Source organism: Dipodomys ordii, unplaced genomic scaffold (genome assembly GCF_000151885.1).
Source record: "Dipodomys ordii isolate 6190 unplaced genomic scaffold, Dord_2.0 Scaffold10, whole genome shotgun sequence".
Taxonomy (NCBI): domain Eukaryota; kingdom Metazoa; phylum Chordata; class Mammalia; order Rodentia; family Heteromyidae; genus Dipodomys; species Dipodomys ordii.
Genome location: NW_012267226.1, coordinates 24,498,141 through 24,512,707, shown reverse-complemented (window position 1 = coordinate 24,512,707; position 14,567 = coordinate 24,498,141). Strand labels below are relative to the sequence as shown.

The following is a 14,567-nucleotide window of genomic DNA, read 5'->3' as shown; positions in this document are numbered from 1 at the left end:
CCCCCCCCCCCGGCACAGGAAGGGCGGTGAGCGAGGAGAAGTCGTGGGAAATCTGATGTGGAAGAGGAAGAAGGACTTAGAAAGGAATTTGTCTACGACCTGCCTGAGACAGGGAGTGCACATAGGAAAATGGAACCAATCAAGCTGTGAGAAGAAATAAAGCAGAGCCCATGGAAGATGGGAATGGCCAGCGTGTCAGAGCATGTGACCAGCCGGCAGACGCACCCCAGGAAGTGGCTGCCGGGGAGGACAAGCAACCAAGCGGCAGCGGGCAGGAAGAAGCAGCCCTGTGTGCGCGTGCACACGCTGGAGCGTGCGCCATGTGTGCGTGGTGTGAATGTGTGGGAAAGCCGGTGCAGAGCCTGAGGGATGGGAGGAGGGCAGGAGACGGCGGCTGGGGCGAGTCCGCTGGGCAGGCCTCCGTCTGCCTCTCGCCCTTCCAGCCTCTCAAATACGCACAGGTGGAGCCGCACCAGCACGAAGAGCCATAGCCAGCCCGGTGCTGAGAACGGCGCACTCGCCTGGCCCCGAGGAGCTGCTCCCCACACACACCCAGGAGGGGCGCGCGCAGGGGCTTCCGCTCGCCGGCTCTGTGTAACTGTGAAGGGTTCCGCCCACAGTCCCCGAGCTCCTCCGACGCGTCTGGTGTGTGATCAGGTCCCGGTGTGAGTTACTTCACACCCTCCACTAGCGCAGCTCAGCCATGTGAGAGGGCTGCCAAGGGAGCTCCAGTGGCCAGGCAGGGAACAAAGGCGCAGAGAGCTCTGGGACTGTGGGAACGTCTCCTCTCCAACGGGAGGAGGCGGAGTCCGGCAGGAGGCAGCGTCCGTCTTCCTGGCCTGCTGGCCGGCCGCTACAGAAGCATCCCCACCATCCGCCGGTCCCCACTGTTGGTTCCTCTCCGTGGAAGGCGGGGAGGGGAGACGGGTGGGGCAGGAGGAGAAGAGCGAGCGCTGAGCTTTGCTTGCTGGTGCGGAGGAGGGCGCCGGCCAGGCCTGGAAGGCCACGAGGCCTTTGCCACGCAGGGAGAGAGGAGGGAGGGACTCCAAGCACTGGCCGCTCGGGCTGCCCTCCCGGACGGCCCTCACGCTCCAGCCCTATAAAGACCCTACGTGCGCCGCGGCCCAGAGGCGCCGTCAGCCACCTGCCCGCCCCGTCCCCCCACCGGCCGCACACCCACTGACCGCACAGGAAACCCGGACCTCCCGGCCACGCCTCACCACCGTCCACGATGCGATGCAAAGCCCAAGGGCGGTGTCTGCACATCCCACGTCCCCGGGCTCCGAGCGCCGTGCCGAGGCCGGACAGGCAGGAGCCGCAGGCAGGGGCGGGGGAAAGCCTCCCTGTGCTCACGCTAAGCCTCCCGTCCCCACAGCCCCCGCTTCGCCGAGGCCAGACCTCCTCCACTGTGCTTTCACCCTCTGCCATTTCCATGCTGTGCGACGCCACGGTAAATGCACAGCACAGAAAGAAACGGCCGCCGATGCCCCTGCGGCAGCCTCGCCCGCACAGCAGCTCGTGAGCAGACAGTGAAGACCTCCATCTCTCTGGTCACTCATGGTGGGAGCGGTCCAGAAAAGCCCAGTTCGTGCACGCCGCACAGGGTCTGCGCAGCGGGCCGCCTCGCCTAGGCCCTGGCCTTGCCGTGGCGCTGGTGCACGCTTCCTGCAGCACCCCGCCCTGGGCAGGGGTCCTGGGGGCCTGGGATGCACCCCCAGTGCTTGGCAGCTTCCTGCGGTCATCTGATTACTGTCACCAAGAGCCCCGGCTGCCAGGGAAGTTCTGCTGAACATCAGCCTCGCGGCAGGTCCAAGAAGACAAGGGAGACTCGGTAAGTTCACTTGCGTCTCTATTCTGAGAATCCTGTTTTGTGTTAGCCCTTGCCCCAGAGAGTGAATCCTTAACCTTTTTCTTGATTTTGTGTATCATCAAACACGGTGTGGTCTGGTCGCCGCGTGTTCAGAGGGATGCACGCGGCCGAGCAGAGAGCACCGGAGCGAGCTGGAGCAAACTGGAGCTGACTTTTCCAGCTCTGCACCCTCCCAAACACCCGGCGAGGGCCTGGTCTGCGTTTCGCCAAGTACCTTCCATCTGGAATTACAAAGGCAGTTAGCAAGCGAGGCGAAAGCGGGAGGGAAAGCCGGGCACCAGCTGATGTGTGGAAATACCAACAAGAAAAGGACTCTCGGCCTCAGTGGCACTCCTCCCAGGGGAAGTCCTTCCTTTGAGACCACACGGGTAGACGTTGCTGCTTAGTATGTGCGGGGGAAACGTCATGTGAAAGACCAGCAATCATTAGACACGGTCCCACGCCCGCTAGGAGGAGATCAGGGGATTTTAGCTTTGAAAACCAGTGTGTCACCAGGGGCCCAGGACTGGTGACAAGACTCCACGGTTTGTTAAAACAGGAATTCTCTGTGTGTGATTCAAAGATGGGAATCGGGGCAAAGGTAACAGGCCGGCCGGTTTCCCGGGTGATGAACTGACAGAAATCAGAGGAGAGAGGACCGCCGGTGTGGAGTGTGGGAAAGAAAGCCAGGGCACAGGGCAACCTCAGCCACAAGCCTCTCAGAGCTGGGGCTCTAGCCCCTTCTCCATGGCCTGATCTGAACTTGACTCCGTGTGGGTAAAATCCCTGTCATCCTGATCTTTTGACTCGACTGACCCAGCACCACATGAGAAGAACCATCCAAGCCAGGTACCGGTGGCTCACACCTGTCATCCTAGCTACTCAGAAGATCTGAGGATCACAGTTCAAAGCCAGCCTGGGCAGGAAAGCCCATGGGACTCTTATTTCCAGTTAACCAACAGAAAACTGGAAGTGGCGCTGTGGTTCAAGTGGTAGAGCACTTGCTTTGAGCTGAAGAACTGAGGAACTGCGCCCAGACCCAGAGTTCAAGCCCCAGGACTGACAGGAAAAAGAAAAACGATCCAGGACTGCATTTGGTGTCTGCGGTGCTGCCGGAGGCCCTGGCGGGAGGAGGGGCTGCCCCTTTTCTACACATTCTTCCCGTGTATTTATGAGAGGGACGCAGAAGCACCTGATTTGTGATGGGCTTCACACTCCCGCGGTAGCTAGCAACTTCCCTGCAGATGGTCTCTACTATTGCATTCCTTAGGGGGAATTCCCATCCCTCCTCCTTTATGGGAGATCACGTGTTCTGTGTGGTGTGCGCGGCAGCCGTGCGGTCTCTGGGTGTCCCTCGGCCGCCCTGGCTCACCGTCCACTCACCGAAACATCCATCAGGTCCCGTTTTGTTCTCCAGCTTCAGTGACAATCGGGTGAGAGCATCTTGACCGTCTCCCCATCCTCAAGGACGCCCTCCACATCACTTACGCGACGTCGCCAAGAAGATGTGGCACTTAGCACCTGCACTCTGCGGTGGTCGGCAGGCTGTGCAGAGCAGAGTGGCCCAAGCTCTCGGTGCTGTGAGCCCTGGCCTGGCCTCCTGACCCGCCTCTGCACAGCAGCGCCTCCTCACAGGAAGTGGACACCGGGACTTCCTGCACAGCCACAGCACTCAGGAGAGCTAAGTGTGCGCATTCTGCGCTTGCTTTATGTAGAACAGTGCCACAGCTTCTGCTCAGTGACAGCGGAAGGAATGCAGAGACAGAGTAGCAAGCCCTCCTTAATACAACCAAGAGCACGCCAAGATTCGAAAGTAATTGTACATAAGATAGGCGGAAGCACGCACATTGCTCTAGAATCATGTCTCCAATCTGGAAACATTCTAGGCCAAAAGTGAAAACTCTGGAAGAGGAGACTTCTGCAAATCACCGAGTTAATCACCTGCGTCGAAGCACCAGCCTCTCGCTTGTCAGCAATCCGATGTGGTTAAGTGTTCATTAATCACAGAAAACTGTGGCATAAAGCAAGTCTATTTTGATTACCTGTTTTGTGTGGAAGGTTGTTGGTTTGTGTAATTATTTCTCTCACACCAACTCAGGGAGTAACAATTTTTACAAGTAAAATTCACCTAAAATGTCTCACTGCTCCCGTGGAGGCCTCTTATCACTGACCCTGATGTGAAAGCAAATCTAAGCTCGCAGATTTATCTCAGTCTCATCTCATACACCCTAAGTCATCGTAACAAGCAGCCCTGACCACACCCCACAGAACAAGAGCCTGCATGGTGGACCCTGTCTGTAGTCCTCGCTCGCTAGGGAGCGTGGTACTGGCTGGCTGGGCTGCTCTGCCCAGAGCTTCTTCCCAGTCTGCCTTCTCCATTCCCCGAATGATTTCACCGAGGCCGCCACCACCCAGAGACTGCCTTCTGCTGCTCTGAGATGAGATAGAACATGGCGTGGCCATAAACACCCGTGATCCATGATCGGCGGCTGCGCAGCAAAGTCCCCAGCGCAGACGCCCACAGTCCACAGGAAGGCAGCCGCCCACAGTCCACAGGAAGGCAGATCCCCGCGCCTGGCCCGCGCCAGGAGCCTGCACCGAGCAGAGCCTTCCTCCCCAAGCCCGTGGGAGACTTGACGCTTTGTGAATCAAAACATGAAATTCGCTACCCCAAAGCCGTGGTTACCGTGATCACCACACATCCAGACCCTCGAGTAGAAATCCTAGAGAACATGTTGGTTTCCAGAGAAATCGTGAGAAAATCTAAACGACAATTGCAAATGTATATTTCAGACAAAAATATGTATTCATTAGCTCAGTGTTGTGTCTTTAACGTTGTTAGGGCGGGCAGGTGCGCTTGTCCTCAAAATGACACCACGGGAAGGTGGAGCCAGACGTAACGGCAAAGATGTCAGTGGAAATAATGTTTCCAGATGGATGCCGTGGTACGTTTGAGAAAATCAGTCCCCGGATGGGAATGACGTGGTGAGCAGTGGGCAGAGCAGGTGCGGGACGCAGCGCGTCCCGCGCGGCGGCCGGACGCGGGCTGGACCCAGCTCTGCGGCAGCGTGCAGCGTGCAAGCTCCCGCTCAGCCTCACATCAGGAGCTGTCCCCCGGGACTTCCTGACTCATCTGTTCTCAGAATTTATGGCTTCATAGGTGAGTTTCAGGTGGACTCTGGGTTGCTTAACGTTTTAAATTGAAACCTTTGTGTCCCCTGCGGTGTGCACAGTCGGGCCTCAACCATCTGCACCGCGTTTCACAGCGAGCGCCCCGGCCGACGGACACAGGGCGTTGCTGCAGGAATGAAGTCTGCGCGTTCAGCCGCTCGCCTTGCCTCCCGCCTGCATCGGTTGTAGTTGACCAGGAAATGTTGGTATCTGAAAAAAAGAGTACAAAAATAAAAATTGAAACCGACGTGTTCAGCATAATGCTCTGGAGAGTCTCGAACTGGCCATTGGAAGCTTCCGGCACTCCTAACAAGGAAACAGTGACGGAGAAAGGGGAGATGTTGGTGAACAGTGCGGCTGGCAGGGCTTCGGGAGGCCCTGGGATGTTGGACACTCGCCTTCCCTTTTCTCCTTCTTTCTTTTATTTGTGCCAGGCTTAGGGCTTGAGCTCAGGACCTGGGCACTGTCACTGAGCACCTTACCACGGCTAGAGCCACAGTTCCACGTCCGGATTTGTTTGAGTAGTTGACTGGAGTTCAGAGTCTCTTGGGTTTTCCTCCCCAGGCGCCCCTCCCCCTCCCCCCCTCCCCCCAGCCCTCCCTTTCATCGCCGTCAAGGGTAGCATTTTAGTTTCACCCTTACACGTAATTTCTCCAACTCTTTTCCCACCTCTTTCAAGATTTTTTTTTCAAATGACCATAGCAATGAGAAGCATGCGGAGTGTTGCAACCTGGTTTGTAAAATGAACTTCTTTCATGTTGCTTCAGAATTCTTTCTTTGATTTCCATGGCTTGTTGCAATCTCTGGTCATAGACCTACGTTGGTTGTGATACTGTATCTCTGAGTCTGTATCTAGAAACGGTCGTTCCATTGTCTTATAGGCAAACTTTTAAATCTCTTTCACAATTCCATTGCATTTTGTTGTAATTGACTTATTGTTTCTAGTGGACCAGCTGTTGTGTCCATTTTCCCAAGTGATTTCTCATTTCTCAGATTGGCTATCAAAACTATGTGCACTAATTAGATACTCTTAGAGATAATGCTTTCAGGTTATTTATGCTAATATAACTTAGCAAGGATATGGAATTATTCCCATTTATGTCCCTTGCGAGTCTGGAGAGTCTCCGCTGGCCTCCGTGACCAGTAGGCTCCAGTCACAAGTCAGATAAAGCCCAAGCCCAGAATCCCTGGCTTCTGGGGACAGAGTCAATGCCGGTTTCAGCTGGCCGTCACATGGCTCCTCCTCTTTGGTGAGCACCCGTGTTGGCTCCCTCTCCACTCCATCCTCACCACCTGAACCTCCCCTTAAGGCCACGGCCCAGGAAAACACAGAGGCTAAGTGAGCTGTGGCTCGTCCACACAGGAGGCGAGCACACCCCACGGCCCAGACGCCGGCCGCGTCCCGCACACCAGCGAGGGCCGGGCCTCGGCCCTGAGCCAGCGCCCATCAGCCTAACGCCGCCGCCGTCCTGCAGGCGAGGCGTGCCGCCCCGGGACAACAGGCCGCTGCAGACGCCTGCGTGCGGCTCCTCCCTGCACCACACCGCCCATCGCGCTCCTGCCTAATGCTGACGCACGGAGCAGTCCACGCGGGCCGGGGACACGCGGGACAGACGCCCCTCACGTGCCCCAGTCCACGCGGGCCGGGGACACGCGGGACAGACGCCCCTCACGTGCCCCAGTCCACGCGGGACAGACGCCCCTCACGTGCCCCATCCACGCGGGCGGGGGACACGCGGGACAGACGCCCCAATAAAGCTCCTCTGATTCCTGTCCAACTCTCTTTGCTTTAGATCAATTTTTTTGAAGTCTAGCGTGCATAAAAATCACCCACGCCTCTTGTATAAAATGCAGATGCTGCAGCGCTAGTCATAGAAATTGAAACTCCGCAGCTCTTTGATAGAGCTCACGAAATCTACGTGCTTTTCACAGACATGCCAGGAGTTGTTATTGCTCATCTGAGTTTGAAAAGCACTAATAGCGTCTTCTTTTTGTTTAGAAGTGCACCTCAGACAGGTGGATGTGTAATTAGTGGCATTTAACAAGCGTGAGAAGGCTACATGATGCGTACCCTGTTTATAAGTATGTGTGTTTATGGTCCTCTTTCAGAATACTGTTTCAGAATAGGATTTTGTAAAAACATATTGCTTTATTCATATATAAGTTTAAAATATGTACAAATATTAAGGCAACAGTTATACTGATCCTTTAAGCTACCAAAAGATAATTCCATTGTCTATTACAAATGCATATTGTGCACTAGGTTCCCGGAATACAACAGTGGGAAATTTACAAGTGTAAATTTCAGCTAAATATTGGGGAAGAAAGCCATTGATAAAATGGTCATGAAATTAAAAAAAACTTCAATTGGTATTTCAACTATGAAAAAAATACACAGAATAACACATACCTGAAACATAGGGACTTGAGCCACGCAGGGACGCCACCGAGGTTGGTGAAGGAAGGGAAGCGGGGACGGGCACTAAATGAGAGGGAGAGGGGCGGGGAGGCTGCATGCTGGGAACCCAGGCTGCACAGAGATGGGCGGAGGGTGACCGCGGAGCCAAAGGCACAGTCAGTGCTGCGCTCTGCCAAATTAACCGAGACCAAAATTCCTTTAAAAGTTAACTAGAACGACTCATCATCTCTGTCCCTGACGATCTGCATCAGGAGAGCCAGCCGTCCTCATAGAGGGGGCTGCTAGGAAAGGTTAGGGACTTGAGTTAGGCTTGCAAATAGTAAACAAATCTTCCCAGAAAGCGATTCAGGCTGTGTGGTGTCCAGGCCTAGGCTTCCTTTTGAGTCCGCAGGTGCGGGACCTGGGAGAGGAGGGGGCTTCCCTCCCGGGAAGCCGAGGACCCAGCACAGCACGGGGAGGGTCCCGGCCCTCCCCCTTTCCCCCTCCCCCCGCAACCCCCCACGAGGGCTCTGGACCCCGGAGGTCGGAACACAGCTGCGGCTCACACTGGACCAAGCTCCCCTCCAGAGCGGCCAGGCCCTGCCCCTTCCAGGAGCGACGCTCTCAGTGCTGCATTCCTGTATGAAATGACTGAGGGAGCTGCGACCGAGGACCTGGCCGAGGCCCACGGGACCCACAGAGGCGCCAGGGCCCTGCCACGGCCACAGCACGGCCCACTCCAGAGGCTCCGGGGCCATGCTCAGCTCTGGCTCGGTGGCCTCCACCCACGCATGCGCGGTCCAGTCGTGCGTGTGTGAGTGTCACAGTGGCCAGACCCCGACCCCGGCCCCCCGCACCAGGTTGGGAACCTGGAGCCCCACACAGACTGTGCCACAACACCCCAACCATGCTGAGATCCCCCAAAACCTGGCTGGAGGCTGCGCCATACCCACAGCGTCCACACACACATGCGCCACAGACCACAACAGCGCTTCACAAGGACCGTGACCCTGGACTCTGAGCCAAAGGACAGCAAGACAGACGGATGGATGGAAAGATGATAGATGGGCAGGTGATAGATGGACAGATGATAGATGGTCAGGTGGATAGATGCATAGATGGATAGGTGGGCAGATGGACAGATGGATAGGTGGACAGATGGATAGATGGACAGATGATAGATGGACAGATGGATAGATGGAAAGATGGACAGATGCACAGATGGATAGGTGGACAGATGGATAGATGGATAGGGGACAGAGAGCAGCCCCTACTAACAGATCTTAAAGACAGATACTAACACATCAGAGTAACTCGTCTCTAAAGGTAGCATGCAGGTCACCTGCAGCCAGCGTCGGGATGTAATAAACCATTTTCCTCGTGTGCAGAGCGGGGAGGCCACCACTAACACCAAATCACCTCTACCATTATTATAGCTGAATTATGGTTAGCTTCTCCTAAGAGGTAAACTATATGACCATGATTTAAGAAAATCGTCACACTAATTGTTCGTGGGACACCTTTTGTATTTACAATAAATAGAAAAACGAATTTTGTCCGTAGGCTGAATGCTTGGTGCAGCGTTTTTGGAATCACATTCCAGCCTTCACATGGGCTTCTCTCCAGAGGGAGGCTTGCCACACAAGGGCCAATTCAGAAATTAATGGCAGAAAACCATTCATGGAATTTGAATTACATACATCATGGATCAGAAAAACATGTCAATAAGAAAGTTGTTGGTATTTTGCCGCAAAAACATAAATGTCCTTGCGGTTTCCAAGGCCATTAGCGCATTGTAGGAGTAACCTCAACTGTCATCGTGCTTTTCTTGAAGTCAGTGTGAGCATACATCAGTCATCCTTATTCTAGTCCATTCTCTCATGGCCAAGACAGAAGAAACCTCCTGTAATTCCCTCCCTCCCAGTCTCTGGCAAAACACAGTCAATGCAGCCGCGGTCTCTTGGCTGTCTCTCGGCTGGCTTTGGCATGGTTCTTCTGTGTCTGTCGACCCGGCGTGCCCTGCATGCCCTGCGGGGCCGCAGCTCCGGGGCCGGTGCCCGGAGGCTGTGCGCCAGGCTTTCGGGACACAGTGCTGGCGCGAGCATGGCCAGGTTTACTGCCTGCCGTGGCCTCTCTGAGCTGGGATTCATTTCAGCAGCCACAGTTGACACCAACATACAGACCTGTGGCTTTGTTCTGCCTTTCCCTGGGTAATGCGCTGCCCACTGGCTGTTGTCTCTGGATGCAAAGTTAGAAAACTATCCGATCAATACTAAAGGCCCCCACCCGGTGGCCACCCGGGCCGGCCCCCCTGCGGTCAGCCTCCCGTGCAGCACGCGCGCGCTCTGGCCCACCGCGGCCCTGGTGGGGCCCCACGAGGAGGACAGACGGCGGTGGTGGGGGCTCGTGCTGAGCTGCGCCCTCGCCTCTTCCCGCACGAGGAGGACCGACGGCGGTCTCGGGGACTCGTGCTGAGCTGCGCCCCTCGCCTCTTCCCGCACGAGGAGGACCGACGGCGGTCTCGGGGACTCGTGCTGAGCTGCGCCCCTCGCCTCTTCCCGCAGGTCCCCCAGGCCCCCCCGGGGTGGTCATCGTGGAAGAGATCACGGAAAGCACAGCCACGCTGTCCTGGAGCCCGGCCACCGACAACCACAGCCCGGTGTCCTCCTACAACCTGCAGGCGCGCAGCCCCTTCTCCCTGGGCTGGCAAACCGTGAGCACAGGTGAGAGCCCAGGCGCGGGGCGCACTCCGCCCATGCGGGGAGCACTCCCCCACTCCTCAACATCTCCTCTGGGCCTCAGAAACCCGCCCACCCCGGCTGCCCACGCATGCTGTCCTTCCCGGGGCCCAGCTGCGGGCCTCCCTCCCTCCCGGTTTCCAGGAGAGACCCTGCCTTGTGTGGCTGTGAGCTGCGTTAGGCCCACACAGGAGCAGACCCCCTGGGCCGAGCCACGCAGCCCTCCCCAGCGCCAGAGCCCAGCAACCCCAGAGCCCGGGCCCAGCAACCCCAGCGCCGGGCCCAGCAACCCCAGCACCCGGGCCCAGCAACCCCAACGCCCGGGCCCAGCAACCCCAGTGCCGCGCCCAGCAACCCCAGTGCCCGGGCCCAGCAACCCCAGCGCCCGGGCCCAGCAACCCCAGCACCCGGGCCCAGCAACCCCAGCGCCGCAGCCACTGTGCAGAGGGAGGCTGTGCTGGCCACATGCACCGTCATCCACGCAGGGCTCCCGCAGACTCCAGGCTGATCTGCGGTGTCCCTGGCAATGGGCGCAGCACAGCACCCCTGGACGGCTGGGGCGGGCCCCCTGTGTGCCCCCTGCCCCGCAGCGCCCCACAGCTCTGGTGTAATGACGTCTGGTGCATTCTCTCAGTGTCTGGTTTGAAGTGCTCTTCCTGCACCAAGCGTGTCACCCTGGTCCTTTGCTTTTTGTCATAAAGGGCAGCAGGGCTGCTCTCTAGACGAGGCGCCGGCTGCCGGGGTATGGCTCACCCTTCCCAAGGCCCCACACCCAGGCTGACCAGGGCTGACCAGGACTGACCAGGGCCAGCCAGGACTGACCAGGGCTGACCAAGGCTGACCAGGACCGACCAGGACTGACCAGGACATCTGAGGAGTGCACAAAATTGAGCAGTGGATCCTCAGAGGCTCAGGCTGCACTGGCCAGCAGTTTAGGCTTTGGTTGTATTTTAAAATTGAAGTAAAATATAAAACTCAATAACATATTAGCGTTCAGCCGTAAAACTCAGTCCGCTTTGCGGCCATGTTGGGGTCCACTGGGTCTTGAGCAGAAGTCTGGTGTGGACGGAGACGTCCACGCGCGGCCGGTGGCCCGGCTCTCCCCGCTGCGTGGGGGCATTCCAGCATTCCAGTCGGCACAGGCCCTGCTTCGTGCATGGGGTCGCGGCCTTGGCTCGTTCCTGTGTCTTCTCACAATTCTACTGCGGAAACCGGGGACCCCGCGGGCACGGCAGGTACAGACAGGGGCGATGGAAACGCCTGAGCAGGTCCACTGAGGAACTCACGACCCCCACGGCTCCCACCCCAACCCCTGCCACACGGAGAGCAGCCGGGAATGGCCTCCGTGTCCTCCCTGGTGCTGCGGGCTCAGCTGACCGCTGCCCCCCCCCGCTCCACCCCTGCACACATCAGAGCGTCCCCTGAGACCGCTGCCCCCCCGCTCCACCCCCGCGCCCATCAGAGCGTCCCCTGAGACCGCTGCCCCCCCCCGCTCCACCCCTGCGCCCATCAGAGCGTCCCCTGAGACCGCTGCCCCGCCTCGCTCCACCCCCGCGCCGGTCAGAGCGTCCCCTGAGACCGCTGCCCCCGCCCCGCTCCACCCCCGCGCCGGTCAGAGCGTCCCCTGAGACCGCTGCCCCCTCCGCCCCCGCGCCCGTCAGAGCGTCCCCTGAGACGCCAGCCACCGAGCCCCCCAGAGGTCCAGGGCTCCAGTGTCCTCACACCCGCGAGCCCTCTGCCTCCATCACACTCAACTCCAACACCATGAGTGAGCGAGGAAATCAGCCCACACCGTCCCAGATGCCACGCCAGAATAGCGCACCGCGCAGCGACCGCGTGACAAACACCTTCCTATGCCGAGAACAGCGACGTGTGGTTAGTACACGAGGCGCTCCAAGGAGACTGGAGGGCCCGCGTCAGCCCGCGGCTGTGGTTTCCATTTTTAATTAGGTCTAGTCTTAATTGGCTGCCTGGACCTGACAAGTGACGGCGCGTGTCTGCCAGGACTGGGAGAGGTGCGCCGCTCAAGCACAAGCAAAGCTCTCTGCTCAAAGCACAGAATCCGGGGCCTTCGCTTGGGGCTGAGAGGGAGACAGAAGGACGCGGGTGTGAACCAGGACGAGGCCTAGTGGCGGGTGACAGGCAGACGTGGAGGCTTTCTTACCAATGCGTATGGCCCTTGACACACTCTGTGCTCATTTCCTGCCCACAGGTGGGGTGACATCCCCCCCCCGCCGCTCTGCTCACACCCTGCCCACGGGTGGGGTGACCCCCCCCCGCTCACCCCCTCTTCCTCTCCCCAGTCCCGGAAGTCATCACGGGAGACATGGAGTCGGCCATGGCGGTGGACCTCAGCCCCTGGGTGGAGTACGAATTCCGTGTGGTAGCCACGAACGGCATTGGCACCGGAGACCCCAGCGCCCCATCCCGCGCCATCCGCACCCGCGAGGCAGGTGAGCGCATGGGGAAGCCCTCGTCCAGGACTCCTGCGGGCCGCGGGGCGCACACACCGGAAGGGAGCGGGCGGGGGCGGGGGCGTCCTCTGCCCCAGCACAAACCGCTGCCGCATCGCAGAGAAGGGCAAGCACCGGCCGCGCCCTTTGTATCATCCTTGTAGAAAGGGATCAGAAAAAGAATGTTTGACCTCTAACAAATTAAAGCTTACAGCCATACAAGTAAACTATCAAAACAACTGCGTATACCACACTTGATTAGAAAGAAAGAAAAAGAATCTCAAATTGGCAATTTATGACATTAACAGCATGATTCAGATTTCATATTTTTCATGTAAAAATTAAGTTCCCAAGAAAATAAAAGATAAAATACCCTAAATACGTTACAAACTAGTCATCCACAGGGAGCCCGGTTCGCCTGCTTTCCTTATCTCCTACGCTGTTTCTTCTGCGTTTCAGGAGTGTGAATTTTAAATTGGGCATTAATTGCTTGGTTGGATTTTCATTCATCCATAAAACCAGCCGGGTGTCCGTCGTGCGCAGGTGTTTGTTAATGAAGAGCGTGCCGCGCTGGCCGGCTTCCTGCCGCAGCCCGCGGTGGGTGACTCAGCTCTCCTCTGAAAGGCCCTGCCTCGCTTTGTGTATCGCTAACTGTGTTTCAACAAAGATGAAGACTGCTACCTAATTCAGAGGTTCTCAATACATACTCTTTTGACACATGAATAATCAGTCTGGGATGGACAATCCCTGTAAACTTTCTCTAGTATAAACCTGTCTGGCTGTTGAACAGCGCTTTAGGCAGAGCGTGCTGAAAGCTAAGCTGATCCCCAGGCTGCGTGTAGAAGACTTGGTCTACCTCTGCCAGCCCTCTGCCGTGGCTGCTGTCTGCATTTTATCATGAGTTCCCCACTCAGGACACCCCACAGTCCATTAAAACCCCAAGAAAGAGGCCAGACACGAAAGCCGGGGAAAGCAGTGCTGCCTGTCTGTCTGCGCCTCTGCCCTGGGCAGCGCACACGGCCACGCCAGGGCGCTGAGCCGTGTGTGTGCGTGGGTTTGGTGGGTGGGGCAGACAGATTCCAGGGGACACCGGTGACACTCAGTGACATTAGAAACACCTAAGTTCCAGACATCTGTGACCACGAATGTTGAAACTCCGTTCACCAGAGATTCGCTGGTCCTTCCTGTAGATCAGAACATTGGCACGGTAACTGCTCTGGTGCCATTTTCCTCAGTTAAATTCCACATGAATCCTTGGGTGACGCAGATTCCCTGATCTCATGTAGCCGAGGTAGTGACCTGTCTTGACTGGTCTGATGTGTTCTGACGGTGGACGGAAAGTGTTGGTAGCTGTGGCCACTGATCCCGTGTTAGCAGCGGTCACGTGTGCTGACGCAGACAGAAGCGCATGCAAACAGAGCCCTGGATTCCAAAACAAAGTCTGAGGAGCAGCAGCCGTGTTCCGCAGAGCTTGTTACATTTTCACGGGACTTTCTCTCCCCCTCCCTGGCACAAAGACAATTCTTTTTTTTTTAATTTTTCTTTTCCAGAACTATATAAATTCCGTTTTCATTTTTTCCCTAGTACATAAAATTCTGTGTGAATATTTACTGGTGATTAATCATCTTTCACTCAAGCACATGATATGCTGAGTGAATTTATTGTGTATGAGTCTATCAATACCATTTAAAACCTGCATGCTGGCAAAGAGTAGACAGCCCTGAAGCCGGCAATTGCTAAAGCAGCCTTGGGCCTGGCAAACAGCTTCTTATAATAGTTTCCTCGGCTGGGAAGCGTTCCCTTCTGCCGAGGCTGCAGCTGGGGGAGGGGAGACGCTCCCGGGACACACTGATCACCAGCTATGCTCGTGAACAGCTCGCTCCCGGGACACACTGATCACCAGCTATGCTCGTGAACAGCTCGCTCCCGGGACACACTGATCACCAGCTATGCTCGTG

At 57.0% G+C, this 14,567-nt stretch overlaps 1 protein-coding gene across 1 annotated transcript in view; it reads left to right on the top strand.

Annotated features, from left to right (window-relative positions):
- Cntn5 (contactin 5) overlaps nt 1-14,567 on the top strand; it is a 376,198-nt gene that overhangs the window by 335,051 nt on the left and 26,580 nt on the right. Inside the window, exons 16-17 of the mRNA XM_013009536.1 lie at nt 9,983-10,141; nt 12,460-12,609. Coding sequence (XP_012864990.1) covers nt 9,983-10,141; nt 12,460-12,609 — 309 coding nt within the window. The remainder of the gene's footprint in view (nt 1-9,982; nt 10,142-12,459; nt 12,610-14,567) is intronic.